This window comes from Dreissena polymorpha, chromosome 6 (assembly GCF_020536995.1).
Source record: "Dreissena polymorpha isolate Duluth1 chromosome 6, UMN_Dpol_1.0, whole genome shotgun sequence".
NCBI lineage: Eukaryota > Metazoa > Mollusca > Bivalvia > Myida > Dreissenidae > Dreissena > Dreissena polymorpha.
Window position 1 is genome coordinate 59,516,481 of NC_068360.1, and position 23,276 is coordinate 59,539,756.

Sequence of the window (23,276 nt, forward strand, 5' to 3'; positions counted from 1 at the left end):
AAGTTTCAATCAAATCCGCCAAAGCACTTCCAATATATGCCGGACACAAAAGTGCCTGGCGAACGAACAACGCCAAAACAATATCCCTTATACATATATAATAACAGCTCCAACATGAGACTGTCGCATGAAACACCTGCCTCCATGTAGCGGTCAATTATGACCAAACTTCTGTATGTAGGATTATCAGAGGCGTCAAAGTTCAGGATTATGCCTGAAATCAGGAGTTTGGCCCTTAAGGACCAATTTTGATATTGATATAAATCAGAGGATTTTTTTCTGGAATTTTAAGATTATTGTCACAAAATGTCATCTTAAACACAAATTATTTTACTTTGACATATTGTTTACAAAGTTATATACAATAGTAAACAAAGTTACATGAATTATTAATCCTTTTTTGCTCTGGCCTAGGCCTATTTTCAGGATTTTAGATTAGATTTTGGCCGATTGACACCCCTGATTATGTCGTTCATGATGCAATGTACCTAACATGCAGATCTATATATTGCCGATTCATAAACAAATAAAGGTAAGTAATATAGACAAACACTAATTTATTTTCATGGGTGTGTTAAACATGGCTTTGACAGTATTGAAACGAGGCAGAAGTCCAATTCTGTAATTTTGTTTATCTCTTGCGCCCTATTTTTATCTACCCCAGTCTATACTGGGGGACACATTGTTTTTGCCCTGTCTGTCTGTTGGTTGGTTTGTTAGCGTCAAACTTCAACATTTGCCATAACTTTTACAATATTGAAGATAGTAACTTGATATTCGGCATGCATGTGTATTGCATAGAGCTGCAAATTTTGAGTGGTGAAAGGTCAAATATATGGGGGGACATAGTGTTTCACAAACACATCTTGTAGATGTATTTATAAGCTTCATAGGTGACGTGAATGACCGGCAGTTGAAAAACGATGGATAAATCTAGAGGGTTAATTATAAATATTTCATCAACTCATATACCCCGGTAGTCCAATTTAAAAACCGTGAAATCAAGTGCAATTCAGCAAATATTAATTCACCCACAAATGTACAGGAACATATTCACAACCCATTTTTATAACGTGGTTACCTGATGTTTTGACATGGTGGACGTTGAAACACGAGAATCGATGATTTTCCTTATGAAAAGAGCAAATTTGCACAAAATATGTAATTACATCAAACAGTTGCTTTCATTATTGTAATATTGATGCAAACATTGGCTTATGGTCGATCTAGATGTTTACGCATTATTTTCATAGGAGGTGGAGCCAAAGTCAAGAAGGTGGTACCAATGCATATTCACGTTTCACCGTTTCTACCTATTAACGGTAGTATGCATATTTAAAACGAGTTTGCGTTTACGAGATAAACACATTTGACAGGTGTGAAAGTTTGTATAATGCATATACACTTGGAGACTTTTCTAACACAACACTTTTAAAACTTAGGTGAAAGATTTTTATTAAAATTGTACGTGTGATCAGTTGACTACAATCTGCAAGCTTGCGATAAAATCATTCATCCGTGACAATCAAATACGTTTGCACGTGGAAATAATTATATTTTTATTTCGATTTCATCATTCTAGGTTGGTTCTTACACCAGAAAAATATAATATTAAATAAAGTAACAATATGGCTCGCACGAATATTCCGTAGCGCAACCGCGTAATTGGCATGTAATATAACAAGATATTTTTCTTGACAGTCGCGGCGACGCACGATATGTTTAACACGATATATCGCCCTTGTGAAGGTAGCCAAAAAGGCGATATATCGTGTTAAATATATCGTGTAATTTTTAACAATTTATTATTAATATTGCTGACATCGACACACTTATAAAAGATTTTTCTAGCAATAGTAAACCGAGTACAGATTAATTTATTTTCATAATGATTTTGATATATATTGACAAGGATATATGTTTAAAACTATTCAGAAATTTGAACAATGGAGTAAAATTTATATTAACTTTAAGATAATATATCATTATAATCTGTATCACTTCCAATAGGATTGCAAATTTATAGAAAACGCTTAACTTCAAGTAAGACATCAATATGAAACCAGAAGATTTCTTTTCAGTACATGTGTAATCATCGATATATTTAACACGATATATCGCCTTTTGGGCTACCTACACAAGGGCGATATATCGTGTTAAATATATCGTGCGTCGCCGCGACTGTCAAGAAAAATATCGTGCGTCGCCGCGACTGTCAAGAAAAATATCAAGTATCGCTTCGTGTGTCTAGTGTCACCCTAGATGAAAGAAGTGCGAGATTATAGATGGCACTATCCGGATTCCGTAAAAAACGGTTGTAGTTTACATCATACATATATAGAAGTTGAATATCTAAAGTGAAGAATCTGTTTAGAATTTATAATGCGTTATGAAAAGTGTTTACCGGTGTATATAACACATGTACCTATATCAAACGTGTTCAAAATGTTTACATTAAAAAAATGTTTAGACATGTAGGAGGTCTAACCTAAACGCCATGTTTTCAGTGTTTTACAGACAGGATTTCCATTATTTTGATTGCGTCAAATGAATCCACTGGTTCGCGCACGGTTTGACAAAGAGGTATCCATTACAAGCAGTTTTTCAATGCTGCATTGGTGGATTCACAGGTGGTTAGCGTACGTGCGGCTATAATATAAATTAGTGAAAACATCATTTTGAATGGTAAATAATCAAATTATAACAAAAAATCAACTTTGGAAAAAAAATCACTATCAAATATTATATATAAATTTGATAGAATATTATATATAAATTTGATAGTGAAAAATTTATTTTTCAGAAAAGTTGATATTTTGTTATAATTTGAATATTAATCATTCAAAATGATGTTTTCACTAATTAATATCATAGCCACACGCTAACCACCTGTGGGTGGATTTAGCGGGTAACTTAAGTATTTGATGTTTAAGAGAATAAAACATTATACAAACTCTTGGTGATTCTGCCGACGGTTTGAGATATTTGTTCGTTTAACAAAACAACTCAAAAAGTAATACATCTATAATAATCTGAATAATTTATATCACATGTATTACTATACACAGCTTGTGCAAAGCAAATTAATTCATTTATTCTTATCGCCAGAAAAAAAACATACTCTTAAATTATATAAAATAATTTACGCATTAGCGTTACCATCAACACATATTTAGATAGTTATATAGGACGATTTATCATTCTTATATATATAAATCCATAAATAAACATGTTTATTTACAGATCAGTGTAGTCATTATAGGTATTGCCATTTAAACTACAACTATTTGCAATATTAACATTAATTTGATAAAAAAAAAAACATTATAAAATACTTCCGTTGAAATGTTGTTTACAATCATAGATTTCTCACTAAAGTATTTATTCAAAAGATTCCATTTCGATTTTGGTTCACTATTTTTCCAACTCTTTAGTTTCTTAACAATATGATTATTTACTAATTCAAACTTACTCTAATTTACTTTCTTTTATTTTATACAATTAAGTACCTTCGCTTGAAAATTATCGTCTGACCTCTTCCGTCTAAATTTGTTTTTACCGGACAAATTCTTTCATTTGCAGTCCTTATCGAACCAGTGCTGAAATGTCTTGAGAGGCTAAACAGATCTATTTAAAACTATTTTACTGAATAATTCGCCTTTGAAGCATCCAAAGTTTTACACAACGTCTGCTGAATAAGTAAGATTCACCACAGAATTACATACCTCTTCAGATAAACCAAAGACCTAGAATGTATTTATTCTTTGGATAAACTAATTGTTGTATTGATCAAAGCTGTTATTTCAACATTGCAGTTAGTGCATTGTAACCATGATTTGCGAATGTCACAAATTCAGTAAATTACAGCGCTAATAATATGGCGGGAGAGATTGTCAATTTTGACAGCTCAGAGGTTATCTTTGGACGGTACACTTCGGAAACTAAGTTTATTGAATCGAAAACTAATGAGATTGAACACTATTTCATTGGACAGCACGTCACACTGCTTTTGAAATTAAAACTTTCCAATGAAACTGTTAACAGGCTGAAGAGTGTTCACCCTCCAGGACGTAGCCCTCTGTTGGAAAATATTAACACTTCAATAAAACGTCAACTGAACCATGGTGTTGATGTTAGATACAAGGTTGTTCCTTTGAAAAAGCTTCCCAGTATTGCACTGCATTCATCGACAGATTGTCTGACGTGTCATGTAACCGCAAGTCAACATGAAGAGTCTGAACAGCAAAACGAACAGGTATCGATACTGATACGGTTATCAAAAATAAAATTTATATCATTCTAAATTCTAAATTTATTTTCATCTAGCTTGGCACAATAACTTTTCAGTGTGCTAAATATCCCTAACACGCAATTGCGTTCTTTGCATATTAAGCTCAGTAATCTCTATACCTATTTTTTCTCATACAAATTTCACAAGTCAATACAAACAAATTTGCCAGTAAGATGGCACATTGCTTAACATGCCATTATAAATAAAGTTCGGATAATTCGTTTGAATATCTTAAATTGCACTGTGTTTGTCTATTATAAAAGCATTGAGTTGTAGTGATTTAAGGTCACTTCTAACAGCCTTGCTATGGGCTAGCTATTGAGAGACGTGGTTAGAGTGTTTGACTACCACTCTGGAGGTCTTGGGTTCAATCCCCCGGTTGAGCTCCGTATTTTCACAATAATGGTGACAAGGCAAACAGGAACTGTGAATAAGTAGATCTAAATGGATCTGAGCTTTGTCTAATGGTTTCTGGGAGCCGCTTGTGTAGCGGTCAACACTTGTAGCTAAGCGTCTGGGGCCTTGAAACATTAAGAGGGATAGGAGTGTAGTGATTTAAGGTCACTTCCAACAGCTATGCTGTTAGGCTAGCTCTTTAGCGACGTGGTTAGAGCATCTGACTACCACTTTGTTGGTTGTGGGTTCAATCCCCTACTTGAGCTCTGTAATGCCATAGAAACCGGGTAGCGTATTGTTCGTGAGATACAATGGCGGAATATTGCATTATTTGCATAAGACCCATTTTGTTTGACACAGACTATAGTCATAGCGTGTAGAATTTGGGTTTTATTACGCGTTTTAACTACAAAATATATAATCTCTTAAAGTACTTTTTAAAGCTATATTTAAGCGCCTTTGAATGTGAACTCTTGCATGAAAAGGGCGCTATATAAATCTGGTATAATAATAATAATTTGAAAAAAAGGATGAAATCATGTAAACTGAATTGAAAATAATTCAACTATTACAAATTGATCCATAAAGAAATTTACATTTAACTAATTCAATCAGAGCCTCTAAATTGGTGCTAGATGTTAAAAGATGTTTTAAGCTTTAAAGCCTTACCAGTACTTTAAAACAATTGAATAAATAAAGTAAAACTTAAACAATTTAAAATTTTGTAAGAACAATGCCACTTAAATGTTTGATGTATATTAACCCACCTGATTGCCCTTGCCATCTACACATGTAAGACCACAAAAATATCGGATTACAAGGGGGAAACCCATTACATGACGTACATCTTTGATTGTCAAATAATTGTCATGTGGAGCATTATTGTGTGTTTTTGTGAATTCCAAGCAGAATAACATGGTGATTTAAAAGTGTTTTTTTTTAAATATACCTAGTGTTTTGGCTTTTGTTTGTGCAGTAAAAACCGTGTTGTCTATTGCCAATTTCTCTTGGGCTCCCCCTTTCAGCAAATGTATTTGAAGGGAACTAAAGTCATCGTGAAATGTCCCATCTGAGTACAGTAATTTAGACTAATATACGTGACTGTTATTTTATTATTATTTTAGTCACTGGAACCAACATTTTCATGTGACAAGAAATTCTACCATAAACCAGTATGGGTGACTATACCAGAGTTACCATTTGAAACCAGCCTGGCCAGTCTTGTCATCCTCATTCAGCCAGCCTGTAAACACACTCCAAGATGGCTTAGCAGTCCAGCAAAGTTAGACACCTTTGATAATCTGCAAGAAGTCACAAATGACAAAGCAGAAGGTGGAAAATTAGGTATTACTGTGAAACTGTTCTATCTGATGGAGTAATGTATTATAGAGCTTTGTAGTAATTATTTGTATGATAAATTGAAGAAGCGAGGGTTTTTTGTGTGTCAAATTTTGGACAAAAATTTGGCCAATTTATACTATGTATTCAGATGCAATAGATCATTGCATTAAAAATCAGGGGAGAGTTGTCAAAAATAAGTTTTCACAAATATTAATTTAAAAGACTGTCTGCTTACCGATAAAGTACCAGGTAAATACTAACTTGTGGACATGAAATCTGGTATGCAACTATCTAATGACTGCGTCAATGCCTACATGTAATGGTTTTAACAACACCTTTATGAAGTAGTTTTATACCTACTTCAATTAGAATTGATGTCTGATAAATTCGTTATGTGTGAAATAGCAATTTTAAACACGTTGCTTAGAAGTTGTTCATCTTTTCCGAATCAGATAGCTGTATTTACATTTGTTTACTTGCTTACATCTGAAAAAGCTACATCACTAAAACAACTGTAAGAATATCTGCATATAATCATGCAATACAACACTTATTAACTTGTGGTCCATAGAATATGATGTGATGAATTGTAAATTGTACATGCTACCACTGAATATCGCATCTTATTATATGTCCAACTAATTGACTAGTCACTACTTGTAAATTGTACACCTCAAATGTTTAAAGAACAAATGATAGTTAATATGAAATTAAATTTCTGATTTTTTTCTTTAAAATTAAATTGTATTTCAGTTTCAAGGAAATTCAAGGTGATTCATCCCCCATTCATGATGTTTCAGCAAATCAGTGTTGGTAGCCAGAAAACTGTATTTTTGGAAGGTAGGTTCTAGTACATTAGCCTAAAACATACACTATTTATATATGCGGCTTAAGTTTCTTACACCACAAATGTTTAGTAATAATTCCTAGTTTTCATTTTATCAGGCATTTAATATTATGACACTGTTGTTTTACCAATAAATTGAAGCATGCTATGTCAACTTAAGAAACTAAGATCTAAATATTATGCATCCATTGACTCTTGAAACATTTCTCTTATTATTTTTATCTGACTTGAGCATGAAGTGTTAATAGTGAACTTTTGTGGTCACCTTATGTCCGTTGTATGTTGTCTGTTGTCAACATTAAGCTCATTTCCACTCAAGAGGCCACATTTTTTCATCAAATCCTGTTGAAACTTTGTGAAAATATTAAGCTTGACAATATCTAGGCCGAGATGGAATATGGGTTAAAAGGTGTCCAAAAACTGGGTTAACTTGTTGAATCTTAAATAATATTGTAAGCACCCTTGAGAGGTCCATATGTATGACTCAGTTTTGATAAAACTTTGTCAGAATGATTTTTTTGGTGATATCTTGACAATATCTAGGCTGTGTTCAAATCTGGGTCACATGCTTCAAAAACTAGGTCACAAGGTCAAATCATAGGAAAACCAGGTCAAATATTAGAAATTCTGTTACCACTCTAGAAGCCACACTCATTTAATCTTGATGAAACTTGGTTATAATGTTTATCCTGATCTTACTTAGGCCAAGTTTGAACTTGTAAGGCACAAATAAAAACTGGTCACCTGGTAAAATCTTTCATTAAAAATCTTACCAATTTAAGCGCAACATTTATGTCTCAAGCTTGATGATACTTAATCAGAATTTTTATCTTGACAATTACTCATGCCAGATTGAATCTGTGTCAACTGCTTCCAAAAAACTAGGTCACCTTGTTAAATCTCTGAAAAAAATTATTAACCACTCTTAAGCCCTTAATGGCTATCATGGCCCTCTTGTTTCTTGTGTAAGAGATATTGACTGGTTTGTATATCATGTATACATGCTGATTTCAGTGTCTAATCTCTCTCAGAAGCCAGCTGTCATCAAGGAATGTTTCTTCAAGCCTGCAATCTGTCCTAAATCGGGGACATCCCTACCTTGCAAGAAGGAAAAAACAAATGAGCGGTATGACGAGTTTGAAGTTGAGTAAACGTGTAGTGTCTTGTTTATTGCAACGTTTTTTCAATGTCATTTAAAAAATCATCAGGTGTATTAAACTCTTTATGAAAGTCTCAAATCTACAAGGTCTGTTTACTTTTAGCCATTTTTTAAACAAAAAGATCTATATTGAGCTAAAATAAATTGTGACATAAAAATGTACTCAAATGTTCCTTCAAAAGGTCCTCTTCCAACACTGTGCACATGGATCCGTCTTGCTGCACAAGATGGTAGCCATACCTAAAACTGGAAAAATTACATTACCTAAAAAAAGTTGTTAAGTTTTCATATTTTCAGTATATTCGGTTACAATTTTACTGGGTATGTGTACAAGGTAACTACCAGTTAACAATAAATAACACAAGTAGATTGATCATCATTGTCACGTAGTAAAACCAGGAATGCAAATTGTGCATGCTTAGTGAATTGTGTATATTTTATATATGAAATGATCAATCTACTTGCGTTATTTATGGTGTGTATATCGTTATGTCACCTATTTTCACGCTGTACTTTCGATTTCACATCGCGAAATTTTGTTACAGAATATACTGAAAATATAAACTTTTTTCAAGTAATGTAATATACCGTACCAGTCGTGATATTTTAATCAATATAAACTAATAATTGTAAAAAATACGGTATTTTAGAACTTTTATATTTTCGTAAATCTGGTTGACGGTCCCTTTAAAGCCATTTTTTATCAAACAATATCACACACATTTTTATTTGGGGTTCTTTAGGCTAAAAATTACGGTATTCCTTGTTAATATTAGATTAACTTTCCCCCGCTTCTAGATAAGGTTTTGTTTTTCTTTAATTACCCAGGAGTCACCTTGCAATTTATTTTGGGCGATCTTGGATTTGACTAGGTGCCCTTAATTATTTTTTGTTTGAATGCCATTTATGTGTTAATACTGCTATTATCTTAATTAGGTTTTAGAGTCATTAGGGTAATTCCACAATTCCTACAATATCTGTACTTTCACTCACTTCATTATTTCTAACAATTGAACTGATGTTGTTGTTTTAAATGCTTTAAATCTAAATTGAATGATCTATTTCACATATTTACAATTGTTTGACTATTCAAAGAACATTCATCGTCCATCTTGCTTTTTTCACAAAAAATTGATAAAACGTTAAGTGGATAAAACTTCATGTGTTGCACAGTGTCAAAAATAAAGATATATATTATGTAAGTAATTTTATGTGATCTCTGCTATTTTCAGACCAAAAAAGCAAATACATATTAAGTCTTTCAAAACTCCATATATTTTACTGTTTTACAAACTTAATTTAGAGATTTCATATGGTTTTTTTATTATCTAACTTAGACATTTACCCTCTTAGGCAACATACACATCCGGCTTTAAAGTGAGAATATATGATTTCAATGTCAACATTTTATTCTAGCAATCTTATTTTTAAACTAACATATGGATATGATCAAGGAATGTTTAATAAATTAATTAACACTATTTATATGGCACCATCAATCAAATATTGTTTACTTCAATGGCATTTATAACAAATACGTTCAGTCTCATTTACACATGTGTGTTATAGAACCCAAATTGTGTCTATGTCTTGTATGAACGAATTTCCACAGGGTAAAATAGTTTACCCAGCACTGCTCATTTCTAGTATACATGAAGTAGTTTTTGGCTATACTGAAGCAAATAATTTTCAATTTGATAAAACTATACTTTCCTTTATTTGCTGTTGCTCCTTCTTCTGATTTTTTTTATAGTTTGGTATTTATCAGGTTTGTATTGCTTTAAAAAAGTGATTAGATTGTATATACTCACTTACATGCATTTTCCACATTTTCCCCTTGTTTCCTTGTTTTAATACATGTTAATTGGACTCGAGTCCACCTTGCAGACCACACAGTAACATTAAACTTTGTGAAATAGGAACATGGCCAGAACTATAATCAGCAATGAGGGACTGTCATAAGACTTTGTGAAATAGGAACATGGCCTGAACTATAATCAGCAATGAGGGACTGTCATAAGACTTTGTGAAATAGGAACATGGCCAGAACTATAATCAGCAATGAGGGACTGTCATAAGACTTTGTGAAATAGGAACATGGCCAGAACTATAATCAGCAATGAGGGACTGTCATAAGCTCATTTTTCCTCTACAAACTTTTATTCAAGTTTCAGACTAGATTACTGCAATGAACTTAATTTTATAAAATATATATGTTTTTTCCATGCTAATAAAACAAGCAAAACATAGCTAAGAATTATTTGTATCATATTTATAAAAAAAACACACAGATATTTTCCAATCAATACAACCACATCTGCCATAAGCTTGATATAGTATAAATTATTTCTATTCTGTGAAATCGAGCTATATTTTCTATTGTTGTTATGGAAACACTGTATTTAGTGAATTTGGAATATGACATCAAACTTGGCATTGACATCATTTAGCGGACTTTCTCAAACAAAACTGTTCATTTTGTGTTCTATGTGAATTTTTGTAATAATCTGTTTACACTTTTATTAAACTAACTACTTTTCCATGACTTTTACATGAACAGTGGTTGTATTCTTTATCAGTTTAACTGTATTTATTTTACTGTGTTGATGCATATATGATTACAGTTTAATTTTTTGAGGATTAAAAAAAATGGAATTAAAAATCCAGTTTTGAAGTAAAATCAATTTGTATAATGCATTTTATATTATATGCAGGTGTCTATTTGACTACAGTATAATGGATTGTTGAATAAAACACAGTTAATTCCTAGGTTGATGTCTTATTCAAACATCACGTAAAACCGGTAGTTTGTTTTGTAGTATATTTCCTCTTTGCTGCTATCTGAAGAAATTTGAAGGATTTTTTTTCTATTTTATCCAGACCATGCTTGCTTCATAGTGACAATATTGCGACACTGATGAATGACCAGGGGACTATTTTACCTGAACGTCTACTACCTGGGGAAAAAGTTTCACTTGCTGCCAATATTAATGTGAATGCACTTCATAATAGCTGTCTAAAAGATGTAAGTTGTATTTAGTGTTTGAATATGTGAAGTAATGTTGCTCTGCAATTTTCTTGGTTGCTGTCTATTTAGCTGTAATACAATGAAAGTTAAAAATCACTTTAACAATTATTGAAAAAATAAGAATCATCATCTAAAGTTAATTAATTTGCATGGTGAAATGTTTGAAATGCATGGTATGAATAATCCATTTGTAGAAAATGGGTCCTGTGCATGTTGCAGGTATTGTCAAATGACTGGGGAAGTTATCATTTAAAGGGACATATTTTGGTTTGCAAAAACATTTGTTTATATATTTTGTTTAATAAAATTTGAATGAACTGCTATTGCCACTCTTCAAACCTTTCCGTTTAACTTATTTCCACTCATACGCAAATTGAAAACGGCTACATGCACCAGAATAAAACCAGAACAGCCTCCGAGTAACTCGGAGTCTGTTCAGGTTTTATGCTGTTTGCTGTGATTAACAGTATGTTAGAGTTGGTAATGAAGACTTCGTAACAGTGTAACGTATAAAAGTGCGTGTTTAAGTGCATATCGAATGTTACAGTGTTAACTCTTATGTTTGATGTTGCAGGAGCTGTCATGGGAAGCACAGTTGACATGGGCCATTGATAAGAATTCCATGAAACAGTTTACCATTGCTACAACATACAGGTTCATTTTTAGTTCTGCTTTAATATATTGTATTCTCCTTTAATGTATTCAATCTTCCTATGTATCTGATAATAGGTCTGTAAATAAGGCAGTGGCAAAGATGCTGAGGGGACCTGTAAATAAACTCTGACTTTCACAAACATTTTATGTATTAAGTTAATAGTATGACAATATCTGTAATGCAATACACTGCACTTTATTGGAATTATGTTAAAGACTATATTTCAGTTGATGAATCTGCAACAAAAAAACTATGATGGTTCATTTATAATTTTAGGTTGCCTAACTTAAAGCTGAAGAAAGGATTGTTTATAATGTCAGCATATTGCAACAAATCTTCGCTTAAGAAAGGTGAAAGGCAAGTATAATACAATTGTAACATGTACAAATAAAAAAAATATAAAGAAAATGTTCCTTTCCATTAAATACAAACATACAAGTATATGAATAAACAAACATGGCATTATCTTTTTAGAAATCCAGTCTAGGCACATACATAAAGGTTGAAGTTTTAAAACACGTTAAGCCAAAATATTTTTCTTTTGAAATTGTCTTATGAAGGGAGAAACAAAACTGATGTACCAGATACACACATTGCTAGGATTTTTAAGATGACCAATTATAAAATGAATTTAAACAAAGAATAATTTCCAGGATGTCATTTTTTTCCACATGAGTGTTTCATTTACCATTCAGAATATATTTCAGGGTCTGCATAACATATACTATACAGAATAACCTTCATGAGTTTCTGTCAATTCGGTTGTCATGGCAACCCCCATCTGCAGGTAGGAATTCTATGTTGTTGTTTTATATATCAAAGCATGTAATGAAATTAAATACATTACCCAACATATCACACATATGCTTGAATAGTTAATGTGCAACATATAAACATAAAATGTTTACTTTTTGTGACTAATCGAGCCTTGTTCTGGGAAAACTGGGCTAAAGGCATGTGTGTAAAATGTCGTCTCAGATTAGCCTTTGCATTTTGCACAGGGTAATCAGGGACAACACTTTCTTCTGAGACTGAATTTTTGCTAAGAAGAGATTTTCCTTAAATGAAAAAATCCACAAAGTCTGAAAGTGCCGTCACTGATCGGTCTGAGCAGACTGCACATGCTAATGTTTGGGATCACTTTACGCTCATGCATTTAGCCCAGTTTTCCCACAGCGCAGCTTATTTATACTAACAATGAGCTGTAGGTATCAAGTCTACATGTATCATGCAATACACACTATATGCATTAAGAAAGTATCAGAGTTTGTAATGTTAAGTTCAAGCAATTATTACATATATGAAATGTCTATATACATGTTTATGCCCCACACAATTTCATATGTTCCCCTCCCCCCCCCTCCCCAAACAAAAACCCAGATATTTTTTCTCGTCATCTGTGTTTAATAGAAAAATGACATATAAGAAATCGTTTTTTAACTTCTGGTGTGTAATATTCATGCACAAAGACGAACAGGATAATGGCCACATGATGACCACACACACTGCAGATGGTCTTGTGTGTGAAGAACCGTCAGTCCTGCTGGGGTAAAACCAGTACTTTTCTGTTGTGCGGTGTTGTCATTTCCTTATGTTGTCAGATACTGTGTTTATCGACAGCTCATCTGAGCTTGAAGTGTAGTGGATGTTTGACCTGCATCGGTCGAAACGTCATGTCCGCAGTCAAAACTTTTCCCTACTCCAAACTTTATGCAGATTTAAATTCAATTCTTGGGTTAATCACTTTCACAAATGTTCACAAATGTTTAATTCATTCTGGTCTGCCACATAAGTAGTTCACTGGAGCTTAAAATAGGATATAATAGTGGAACTAATATTCTTGCCTGAAACCACAAGAGGAGGTTTAATATTAAGTATCTACTGTTGTACAGTTGTCCTCTACAGAGTTTGATTCTTATGAAACACCTGTGTTCCAAATTTTCCATTTTAGAGTTATTGCTGTAGGTCAATTTTCTTGCAATACAATTTTAGACATTGGTAGATGATATTGAGAGGAAGTGTACAAGATAAAAACTCTAATATCAGTATGTTTGGAGTTATTGCCTTTTGTTATGCCCCCCTTCGAAGAAGAGGGGGTATATTGCTTTGCACGTGTCGGTCAGTCTGTCGGTCCGTCCACCAGGTGGTTTCCGGATGATAACTCAAGAACACTTCGGCCTTGGATCATGAAATTTCATAGGTACATTGATCATGACTCGCAGATGACCCCTATTGTTTTTGAGGTCACTAGGTCAAAGGTCAAGGTCACGGTGACCAGAAATAGTCAAATGGTTTCCGGATGATAACTCAAGAACGCTTAGGCCTAGGATCATGAAACTTGATAGGTAGATTGATCATGACTTGCAGATGACCCCTATTGATTTTCAGGTCACTATGTCAAAGGTCAAGGTCACAGTGACCCGAAATAGTAAAATGGTTTCCAGATGATAACTCAAGAACGCTTAGGCCTAGGATCATGAAACTTGATAGGTAGATTGATCATGACTCGCAGATGACCCCTATTGATTTTCAGGTCACTAGGTCAAAGGTCAAGGTCACAGTGACCCGAAATAGTAAAATGGTTTCCGGATGATAACTCAAGAACGCTTAGGCCTAGGATCATGAAACTTCGTAGGTAGATTGATAATGGCTGGCAGATGACCCCTATTGATTTTCAGGTCACTAGGTCAAAGGTCAAGGTCACGGTGACCAGAAATAGTTAAATGGTTTCCGGATGATAACTCAAGAACGCTTATGCCTAGGATCATGAAACTTCATAGGTACATTGATCATGACTTGCAGATGACCCCTATTGATTTTCAGGTCACTAGGTTAAAGGTCAAGGTCACGGTGACCCGAAATAGTAAAATGGTTTCCGTATGATAACTCAAGAACGCTTATGGCTAGGATCATGAAACTTCATAGGTACATTGATCATGACTGGCATCACTGACCCCTATTGCTTTTCAGGTCACTAGGTCAAAGGTCAAGGTCACAGTGAAAAAAAACATATTTACACAATGGCTGTCTCTACAACGGAGAGCCCATATGGGGGGCATGCATGTTTTACAAACAGCCCTTGTTTAGTTTTGGTGTAGTCTTTTTTCTTCTATGCAGAGCATAACTCGAATGTGCTGAAGGGATTTACATAAAACTTATACATGTATGTTTTGATAGTCTTCATGGGATGCACAGTGGACATGTACCATAACTCTCTGTTCAGAATTGTGTAGAGTTATTTTCCATTGGCAAATGTCCATATGCAGAGCATAGTTCCCTTTGTATTAACATTATTTACATTTGTAAATAACCTGGAAAGTAATGACAGAAATTCTTGTGCATAATATAATTTCCTCAGAACCTAAGGCTTTTAAATAAACCTTTGTGCAATGAATTGGGATACAGACATTAAGTGCAGAGTTCAAGAACAATAACTCTGTTGTATGTATTTATAGGAGTTAATGCCCTGGCTTATTTTTTTTTGTATAGTCTCATTCTTGTGTAGAGCATAACTCTGGACTTCTTGAAAGTTGAATACCTATAATACAGTGGAAATAGTCGACAGATCTCTCTTCATTATTACAGAGATGTGTCATTTGCTTATTTTTGTTGTTTGTAGCATACATTCATAAGTTCCGATACGTGTTCACAAAGAGATAAAAAACATGTAATGTTTATCTTCGATATTATGCTCTTTGGGTTGTAGGGAATGTAACAAAACTTTATACCATGATAAGAACAACTGAGAGGCTGTGCAGATTGCAAATATCATAACTTCTTCTTAAGCATTTAAGAGTAATTACTCTCTGCTAATTTTATGTCAGAGTAAAACTTGTTTGTTGTTTACACAGAAAAATATGTTGTTGGTTTTTATCACACCTGTGCACATATGTATAAAGAGTAGCTTTTAAGATTATTTGTTCTCTGTTGTTCGTCAGTGTGTGTGTGCATGTGTGTGTGTGTGTGTGTAAACGTTTTTTCATTTGTCGACCTCTTATCCACAAATCTTTGACCGCTTTTAATGGAACATTACAGGTTTGGTTACCCTCCTAAAAAGTTGTTATTTCTTTTCGGCAAATTGTATACTAGTATGTAGTTCACTGGAGCTAAACAAGAAATTAGCTCTGACCTTGGGGTTACTTGTTTTCCTTTTATGTTAGTAGTAAAAAGAATCAAGGCTAAGAGGTTTGTTATTGAGATGTAATTTTTAGCTCGGCAGTTTTCGGACAAAACTCGAAGTATTGTCATAGCCAGCTCGTAGTCCGCCATCTGGCGTCTGCCGTCTGTCGTCCGGCGTCTACCGTCCGCGTCGTGCTAAAACCTTGACATTTGGCTCTAAAATCAAAAAGCTACCACATACAACTTGGAAACTTCATATGTAGATGCACTTTGACGAGTTCTACATGCCACACCCATTTTTGGGTCACTAGGTCAAGGTCACCCAGACCTCTTAAAAAAAATTCTGACAAGCTTTTATTTATTCAAAACTGCACTCGCAGCCGAGCTTTGGCACCCGTTATGCGGTGCTCTTGTTCCAAATAGTGGTCAACCGCTTCTTTAAATTATTCCACTTGGGTTAAAACTTGGCATTCTTAGAGGTGAAATGAATTTAAGAGATTTAAACAGTAATAAATATTATGAACGTAAAAAATCTCTGAAACTGCAAGAGTAAGGGTTTGATATTTAGTGAGTAACATGGTATAGTTTTCTTTTTCTAAATTAGTTGAAAATCATGCCATTTGGGTCAAAACTATACATAATCATTGTCACATGGTTTATATTGACTTATTAACTTAATAAATTAAAAATATAGTTTTTCTGAAAATGAGCAACATTTTATTCCTCTACTAAGTCTGTTCAAATAAATCCCCTATAGTAAAAATTGGCCCCACTCTAGGGGTTACTTGTTTTTCTATGTTTATAGATATATTTCTAATACTGTCTTCAATTTAAGTCTGTGTCATAAAGAGATAAACACAATGAATCAAACCAAAGTGATTTTACAAACATGACAAATCTACACATAACAGGTTAGTTTCTACATGGCTCAGGAGAGCGACATAGGGTCTCATGGCCATCTTGTTTGTGAGCTTTGTACTAGAATTACTCAGCTATAGATTTTTTAACCTTTTTTCATACATTGATTAGATGTAATGAATGTAGATGGATTAATACCGTTTGGGGTATTCTTGCATGTAAACTATCCTTAGATGTAATGAATGTAGTTGGATTAATACAGTTTGGGTTATTCTTGCATGTAAACTATCCTTAGATGTAATGAATGTAGTTGGATTAATAGAGTTTGGGGTATTCTTGCATGTACACTATCCTTAGATGTAATGAATGTAGTTGGATTAATACAGTTTGGGGTATTCTTGCATGTAAACAATCCTGACAGAACTTACAAATCGGGCTGGATATTGTTGCAAAAAAAAATAAAAATATAAGTGTCACTTGTAATGTTCCTTTTGTTTTCTTCCAAGTGCATGTCAGGTAGGGGAGACTTTGAAAGCCAAAGTTCACTTCAGGGCGTTACGCTTAGGCTTATACGAGGTAAGCATGCTATGTTTTCATTTGATAAACATTGTATTTAGTCATTTAGAAATCAAAGCCTGAATTGTTTAAACGATATGATCGAGGTGGTCTCTGGGAAAGCCAGGATTAATGCAAACTATAGTCCCAGATTGGCCTGTTCGGACTGCACAGGGACGAGACTTACCGCTTTTATGAAATATTCTAAACGAAAATCATTCTAGGCGGAAAGTGTCATTCTTGATTAGCCTGTGAGGACTGCAATACACCTGGTCTTCTCAGAAAACGGCTCATATGTTTTGTTGAATTCGTTGACAGGAATTATTTGGCTTTTTCTTAACTTTAAAAGACGTCTTTATGAATCCAATATTGTTCCGTTAGATGTTTGCTTACCTTTGTTGATTTCTTAAAATAGAGTGAACTTATGAACATGAATGTGTTATTTTTAGCTCACCTGAGCACAACGTGCTCATGGTGAGCTTTTATGATCGCCTTTTGTCCGTCGTGTGGTGTCAACATTTTGAGTTGTGAACACTCTAGAGGCCACATTTATTGTCTTATCTTCATGAAAGTTGGTCAGAGCATTTGTCCCATTGATACCTCGACTGAGTTCGAAACTGGGTCATGCTGGGTCAAAAACTAGGTCACTAGGTCAAAAAAAGAAAAACCTTGTGAACACTGTAGAAGTCACATTTGATGCCCAATCCTCATGTTACTTTGCCAAAATGTTTGTCTAAATGATATGTTGGTTGAGTTCCAAAATGGTGCCGGTCCGTTGAAAACATGGCCGCCAGGGGGCGGGGCAGTATTCCTTATATGGCTATAGAGAAACCTTGTGAACACTCTAGAAGTCACAATGTTTGCCCTATCATCATGAAACTTGGTAAAAACATTGGTTTTATTGATATCTCGGACGAGTTCGAAAATGGTCCAGATCGGTGAAAAAACATGGCCACCAGGGGACGGGGCAGTTGTCTCTTTATGTATATAGTGGAAACATGTGAACACTCTTGAAGTCACATTTTTGGTCCAATCTTCATGAAATTTGGTCAAAACATGTGTTTTCTAGATATGTCGGTTGAGTTCGAAAATGGTTTTGTAAAAAACATGGCCGCCAGGGGGGGGGGGTGGTCATTTTCCTTATATTTATATGGTAAAAAAAGCTTGTGAACACTCTTAGAAGTCACATTTTTTGCCTTATCCTCATACCGTAATTTTTGTTCTAAACATAGATTTTATAGATATCTCGGACAAGATCGAAAATGGTCATGAAGGGTGGAAAAACATGGCCGCCAGGGGGTGGGGCAGTGTTCTCTATATGTATATAGTGAATACATGTGAATAGTCTAGTTCTGATAAGCAATAATGTTAAAGAAAGATAACCTGTACATAATTTCTAATAGTTTACTCCCTTGTTTAACCTGGGACTTCCTTCATATAATGTGATGTACATAAAGACAGTAGTTTGCATGCAATTTAATAAAACTATTGTTTCTATGTCATAAAATAACTGTTCATGTACTAATGCACTGTGGAGCCTTATCTTTGATCTTTACTGATAAGCCAAGTTAACCTACTGTGTTTTGGTGAATTGATCGAACATCTTCTAAGATCAATTGGATTGGGAAAATCAATAATCTCAGCAGACTACTGTGCTATGAAACTGTTTCCATGGCAACCTTGACTCCAGTAAAATGCACTGGCTCACCTGTACATATTTAGTGCAGTAGTTAATGACCATCTATAAAGGAGACATAATGCTGATCATTTTCATGTATCTTTTGCACGATAGGGTTTCATTATTTTGCATTTACATGTTTATATACTTTATTTGTGTACATACTGTAATTCATAGCTTTCTAAGTAGTGTTTAGATGATGTTTAATGTCTCAACTGCCAGTAACTCATTAATGACACAAGTCTGTCATCTGATAACCAATATATGTCATGTTTATACTCAAATGAAGCATTTTGTTAGAGGAACATGAATATGCTATTTGTAGTTTTGTATTATTTTGACTCTTATTTTTATACATGAATTTTAGTTAATTGTCATGTTTCCTTTGTCTAAGCTGAGGAGTCACAGAGGAAGGGACTGAAGTGCCTTGTCTTAGATCTTTATCTGTCAATCAAAATCTCAACACTCCTCTTAGACTATGCAAAAGCCAATTAAAATTGAGATTAGCCCAGAAAAGATGTATTGAAGTATATTATTGGATGTTGACTATTGGCCAATGTCCTTCTAGCCTGAGGGTGTATAAAACATGCTGCACAGGGCTTATCAGCATCCCGAAAACTAAATTTTTACTGCTTAAAGAATCTGCGTCACTGGTAATTAATTAAAATACTGGACATTGAAGATAGTTTCTAGAAATGGACATTTGGGAAATTTACCAACATCTAAGAGTTTAATAAAGATCAGAGATGAAGATGATTCCATTTTTTATAGCTTTGATGATTCTCAACTTACTATTGAACTTAGTATTTTTTGGAACAGTTTAAATCGGGATCAGTTTCTATGTGTACTTAAACTATTGGGAACAAAGCTATCTTACATTAACCTGGGCCAAAAACAGGTCATTTCTTTTTATCTCAGGTGAGCGACTTTTGGGCCTTTCAGGCACTCTTGTTTTATCTTCACTTTTGTTACGTTCAATTCAAGGGAATCACATCTTATTTTTAACGTATTTCCCATATGATATCTTGCAGTGAGCGAGTATTATTCTTCCCCTCCCCCAATATCTTATTTGTCAGTACCATTAAATGAGTGTGTTATTGCATAAGACTTCATTCAACGTTTATATTCGGTTTTGAGCCTCGTTCTTTTAAAACTTGGCTTAATGCAGTCCGCACAAGCAAATCAGGGGCGGCATTTATCGTTTTTATGGATTTTTTGTAAACGTTGCAATGAATCCCTTCTAATAAAAAAAATCCACTTTAGGCGAACAGTGTCTGTCCAGATTAACTTTCGTGGACTGCATTCTTCCCAGTTTACTAAGAACGCGGCTGATATATTTTGGTTTCGTTCTGCTTGTTGTAGGTGTGTAAACACATGAAGGTGAATCTGCGCTACTCTATTCCTGTGTCGGATTCATCCACCATGACTAGCCAAACAAGCCCGCTATCCACACAGTCCGGTATGATACTTGTTTATGTGCCGCTTTATTAAGCAATTATGTTAATTATGACCCCCTTCAAAGAAGAGGGGGTAAATTGTTTTGATGGATGTCGGTCAGTTGGTAGACCAGTTCGTTTCCGATCAATTACTAGTGAACGAATAGACCGATTGGCTTGATTCTTAATTTGTGCATTGGCCTCGGACAGTAGATGACCCCTATTGAAATTGGGGTCACTAGGTCAAAGGTCAAGGTCACTGTAACAATAAGTGTGAAAATCGTTTCCGATCAATAACTCATCAACGAATTGATCGTTTGGCTTGATACTTCACATGTGCATTTGCCTTGGACATTAGATGACCCATATTGAATTTGGAGTTACTAGTTCAAAGCCTTGTTTGTGGGGCACATGTCTCCGACCGTTGAACTCTTGTTTATTATGTATCAGGGTTCTGTTTTTTTCAGATAAACGCATCAGGCTCGAATGTATCTGGTAGGATTGTATTCACCTTACAAGTCGTCCTTGTTATCTAATTTCAAATTTTGTGATACCAATTTTGGTTGATTGCCCTGAACCGGGTCTTCATGTTTGAGTAATTCACATACAATAAAATGCAAAGAGTTTGAATAATTATATATTTTAGACGATCCACAAATGCTACACTCAACGTTAGAAGATATTGGGGGGATACAATCCAACAGCCGACTGACTGCTAGTGATTTAGTGCCAAAACTATCACCGCATCATAAATCTCTGTCGTTTTCTGACCTCGGACAAGATATCTCGGATGAACTGTTTACTTCAGGGTATTTTAATTTTCTTGAGTGCATAACAGATAATCTGCGATACGTATTTTTGTCTAATAATCATAGTAACATAGTGAACATATAACAATTTTGATTTTTAATTGTTTTCATCACCTCTGTTTAACTCTGTACGCTGCTAAAAGATTTCAATGTTTGCGTGAACGCTGCTTGTTTTTCTGAATTGCGAAAGCATTCTGATATTCAATTTGCGAGAAGTGTTTAATTATGAATAACGTTTACCAATTGCTGTTTCTGTACCTTTAAACATACTTTAATTCAATGTTTTTTATATCCTCTCGGTCGCCATCCTTCATATATAGATTAAACTTAGTGCACTTTCGATAAGAAATGTCTTAAATCTTGTCTGTGATGTTACAGAAAACGCCGTGATCCGCAGTCACCTTGGTTACAAAAGAACATCCGGTCATTGAGCGCAGTGGAATATGAGAAGCTGTTACTGAGTGCTGATAACTTTATTAAGAACTCTTGCCTTGTTAAAGTTGACAATAATTAAGTCAATAAGTTTGATCAAAGGTCAGTTTTATTTAATTGTAATTACGAATATAGTGTCTCAAAACAAGGGATGATTAAAAAGTTATCGGAAATGTTCGCTCATATCTTTATTTTTATGTGCTATTTGTTAAATTTCTGCCAAAAATTGATTGATTCAATGCACGCATATTCAATATCTTTCATTAAAATTACGGATAAAAAATTAAACCGCAGCCATTTTGATTACAACACTATACATAACTTGGTCCAATGTTTTTGGTGGCTATGTAAAACAGTATGTTACCTTGATAATGGTCACCACTCTTAATCCTGCTTGAAGTGCTTAAAAGAACACTCTACATCGCTCACGCGACGGACATACAAAACACTCACTGAATGCGTCGGGAAGAGATAATAACTTTATTAACCGATCTATGTATTGATGTAGACGTTTAATTATTACTAAAACATTTAATACATCTGTGTTGGTGCATTAAACATAATTAGTTTAAGAATTTAAGAAGCATGCCTTAAGAATCTTAGTTTGACTGATTTAATCATGCAGTCTGCCACATTCTTGTTTGATATATATATTTATTTTAGGTTGTAGATTAAACTTTTATGTACAGAATCCAAATTTGAAAATAATAAAATTAGATTATAATAATAATTAAATATTATTACCACATTTTACCAAGGGTTTCATGCTGGCAACATGTTGTATAACTGCAACTTTTTCTTGCCAGAAAGTCTGTTTGATACAGCCAATGTGGAAGCTTTCTTGCTTATACATAAGGAATTTAGGTACTCCATATCCACTGGGTAGGTACCCAGTACGTCACCGTCCACTGTCAGGTGCACGATGGAGTTCTTGTTCTTACTGCACACCAGCACTGTGTCACCAGGCCCTACACAGCAGCCACGAGGTTCCTGTATGTTCTGATCAGTAATTGCTCTGGAAGTGCCCTCCACGGTGTCGTACATGTATACTGTGTGAGCATACCTGTCAGTCAGGACCAATGTGTTCTTAGACTGGACATAGCAGCAATTACTTTCATAGACGTTTTTCCTAGGAAAAACAACGTTCTTAAAATCAGCCCCTAAAGTGTTCATTGGCATCATTGATATAATTTTAGCAGGTGTCGGATCATCATATGTACTTACAACCAGTTCATTGGCCGCCACACAGCTTAAAGAATATAGCTGGGATGCTGTATAGGTTTTGTTTGTTATGCTGATGACATGGTCAAGACTCACGGAAAGCAGACATACATTCTTGTTTGCCACTGTAACTGCGATTTGATTTTCAGACACGCAAACAACATCATGTGGTTTTCACTTGAACTTATACGATGTCCCTTGTCTATGCAGTCTTTCATTCAGAATGATACATTTATTATTGATGCTGTCCACGGCCTCCAGCCTCCCGTCCGGCATGAAGTCCAATCCAGTGAGGAGAGACTCCTTATCATCATCTCCAGTCTTTGGTAGATCCACGGACACTAGCAGCTTCAGTGTGACTGGTTTTATTGGAGAACATAAATTGTCTTCTTTGTTGCCCTCTGAAAATGTGAACATTTAAATAATTACTATAAAATATGGCATTAATTGT

At 34.4% G+C, this 23,276-nt stretch overlaps 2 protein-coding genes across 2 annotated transcripts in view; both read left to right on the forward strand.

The window, feature by feature from the left end:
- Positions 1 to 23,276, forward strand: part of LOC127835190 (G2/mitotic-specific cyclin-B3-like) — a 284,803-nt gene that overhangs the window by 30,782 nt on the left and 230,745 nt on the right. The window lies entirely within an intron of this gene.
- On the forward strand, positions 3,878 to 21,777 carry LOC127835192 (trafficking protein particle complex subunit 14-like). The gene is made up of 13 exons (XM_052361511.1): positions 3,878 to 4,255; positions 5,812 to 6,031; positions 6,782 to 6,868; positions 7,890 to 8,001; positions 10,915 to 11,059; positions 11,637 to 11,716; positions 11,994 to 12,074; positions 12,425 to 12,504; positions 13,187 to 13,265; positions 17,201 to 17,270; positions 20,290 to 20,386; positions 21,010 to 21,172; positions 21,551 to 21,777. The coding sequence occupies exons 1-13, from the start codon at positions 3,878 to 3,880 to the stop codon at positions 21,684 to 21,686; spliced, it is 1,728 nt and encodes a 575-aa protein (XP_052217471.1). The 3' UTR covers positions 21,687 to 21,777.